The sequence below is a fragment of the Pterocles gutturalis genome, unplaced genomic scaffold (genome assembly GCF_000699245.1).
Source record: "Pterocles gutturalis isolate BGI_N339 unplaced genomic scaffold, ASM69924v1 scaffold34303, whole genome shotgun sequence".
NCBI lineage: Eukaryota > Metazoa > Chordata > Aves > Pterocliformes > Pteroclidae > Pterocles > Pterocles gutturalis.
Window position 1 is genome coordinate 11727 of NW_010119157.1, and position 2188 is coordinate 13914.

At 61.0% G+C, this 2188-nt stretch overlaps 1 protein-coding gene across 1 annotated transcript in view; it reads right to left on the minus strand.

The window, feature by feature from the left end:
- The window catches only part of MAPK8IP1 (mitogen-activated protein kinase 8 interacting protein 1), a gene marked incomplete at its 5' end in the record, with an annotated part of 5133 nt that extends 3957 nt beyond the window's left edge, over positions 1–1176 (minus strand). Inside the window, 3 exons of the mRNA XM_010076489.1 lie at positions 17–383; positions 428–888; positions 1095–1176. Coding sequence (XP_010074791.1) covers positions 17–383; positions 428–888; positions 1095–1176 — 910 coding nt within the window. The remainder of the gene's footprint in view (positions 1–16; positions 384–427; positions 889–1094) is intronic.
- Between the last annotated feature and the right edge of the window lie 1012 nt (positions 1177–2188).

The following is a 2188-nucleotide window of genomic DNA, read 5'->3' on the forward strand; positions in this document are numbered from 1 at the left end:
AGAGCCCAGCACTCACTGGAGGAGCGTGCCCGGCCGCTCATGAAGACGTTGAGGAACTTCTTGGAGAAGTGGATGTCCGCCTCTGGGGTGGAATCCTCGGAAAGGCAAACCGAGTCTCGCTTCAGCGCGTCCTCCTCGTACTCTTCGCCGATGGCCGACTCGTAGGGCGAGGAGACGCAGTTGTCATAGACGGTGGCCGAGTCGCTCTCGTCGCTGTAGCCCGAGTAGCACTGCTTGAGGCTGACCAGCTCCAGCTGCACGTTCTCGTCCACCACCAGTGTGTACTTGACCGAGTCATAGGACAGGGCGCTGGTGTCTGAGCTCACTGAGGCTCTCTGAAGGTTGTGCCCTGGCCGGGAGCCACCACCACTCCGCAGGAGGCCCTGGGCAGGTTTGTCTTGTCGGGAGAGGACATGTAGTCCAGCACCTCATCCTCCTCGCTGATGGAGGGGTTGGTTTTCCCCACCAGGGCTGAATAGCCGGAGGGGTCAATGTCAGAGCTGATAGACATGCGGTTCTCGCTGGACTGTGACAGGAACGGCTTGTCAGTCTCCAGAGTGTCTGAGTTCTTCTGCACAGGTGTCAGGTAGATCTCCTCCGTGGCCTCCAGCCTCACATCCGTCTGGTAGCGAATGCGGTCCCGGTGGGCCTCGGGGACCCTTGTCGTCACCACCACCATGCTGGCACCGTGCGGTGGGGGCCGGCTGGTGGCCTGGTGCTTCTCGGGTGGCCGGGACGAGGTGACGCAGGCGGGTGCCATCTGGGTGGCCGCCGTACGCCGGCACGGGCTCTCTGTGGATGTGCCCCGGTCTTTGGTGGAGGTTGTGCTGTTTTGGTGATTGACCTCATCACTCAGGCAAACGTGGTCGTGGGGAGGGGTCTGCTCACCTGGAGGAGGAGGACAGCAGCACTGACAGCCCCGCAGAGGGGGATGCTTCCTCCCAGGGAAGGTGCCCAGGGATGGTGCTACCCAAACCCAAGATGGACATGCACCCTGCATCCCTGTGGGATGTTTTCCCCATCCTTGCCCCAGGCTCCTGAGAGCCATGAAAGGGTGCAAGGAGCTGCCCCTGGCCAGCAGCCTGAGAACTCACCCGTTTTCAGAGGGGACGATGACCGGGACACCCGCTCCTGCCAACTGTGCTTTTTCCCCAGAGAATTATTATTCAGAGTGTCCTGAGGAGAAGAACAAAGCTGCCTTGTAGCCCAAACAGTAAACAGCACGTGGCACGGCGGCACCCATCCCTCCCTGGGTCTGCAGCACCTGCTCAGCTCCCCACTTGCTGGGGCACACGGGGGTACCTGGTGCTCTGGGACCCCCCGCCAGCCCCACACCTTGTCATGCCACTGCGAGAGCTGGCATGGTGGCCAAAGCAGGGTGCGCCAGGAGCCAGCTGGGAGGCAGACATCCACCCTGGGGAGACTTGGCTGCAGGAGTCCACAGCTGGATGGTCCCAAGCCAACAAACTGAGACCTGAGCCTGCCTGGAGCTCTCCTGGGCTGGGTGGGCTTTGCCCCCATCCCTCTGGCCCTGCCTGCCTTCTAACCACCCAACTACTAAATGGTGGAAGTCCCAAGGGCCAGGGGTTGTGCTGCTGCCCAGCTGGGAACCAGCTCTGGATAGGCTAACGGCTGCTAGGGACTCATCCACACTGGGCGTATATAGGGGTATACATATGCACACATACACATATATATAGTCTACTAGCAGACATCAATCCTGACCAGCTGGAGAGGAGAGGCAGGATGGGGCTGTCCGTGCTCGGGAGAGTTTCTGTGGGTGCTGTGCCCTGCCTGCCTTGCCTGGGGGTACACACACTCAGCCTCAGTGTGAGACCCGGAGACAAAGGCCACCAGGTCCCCTCTAATGAGGACTCTGCTGCAGCCCCAGCCCCGGCCCCCATCCTCTCCTCAGCCCCCAAGTTCTCCCTGGCTGCCCACCCCAGCCCTTCCTGTGGGGCACCACGTGTTTCTCCCCCAGCTGCAGCAGCGGCATTTTCCATGCCGCTAGATTTTGCTCAAGTACGAGCCCCGCTGGGACTCTCTGGATTTTCTCACGGCCAAATCGCCAGCCTACAGCTATTACCAGCAGCGCAGGAGCTGCCCCGTCCTTACTTTGCTTCCCCACCAACACGAAGCAAACCTTTGCCCTGAAACTCCATCACATCGCACACTGCTGAACTGCGGC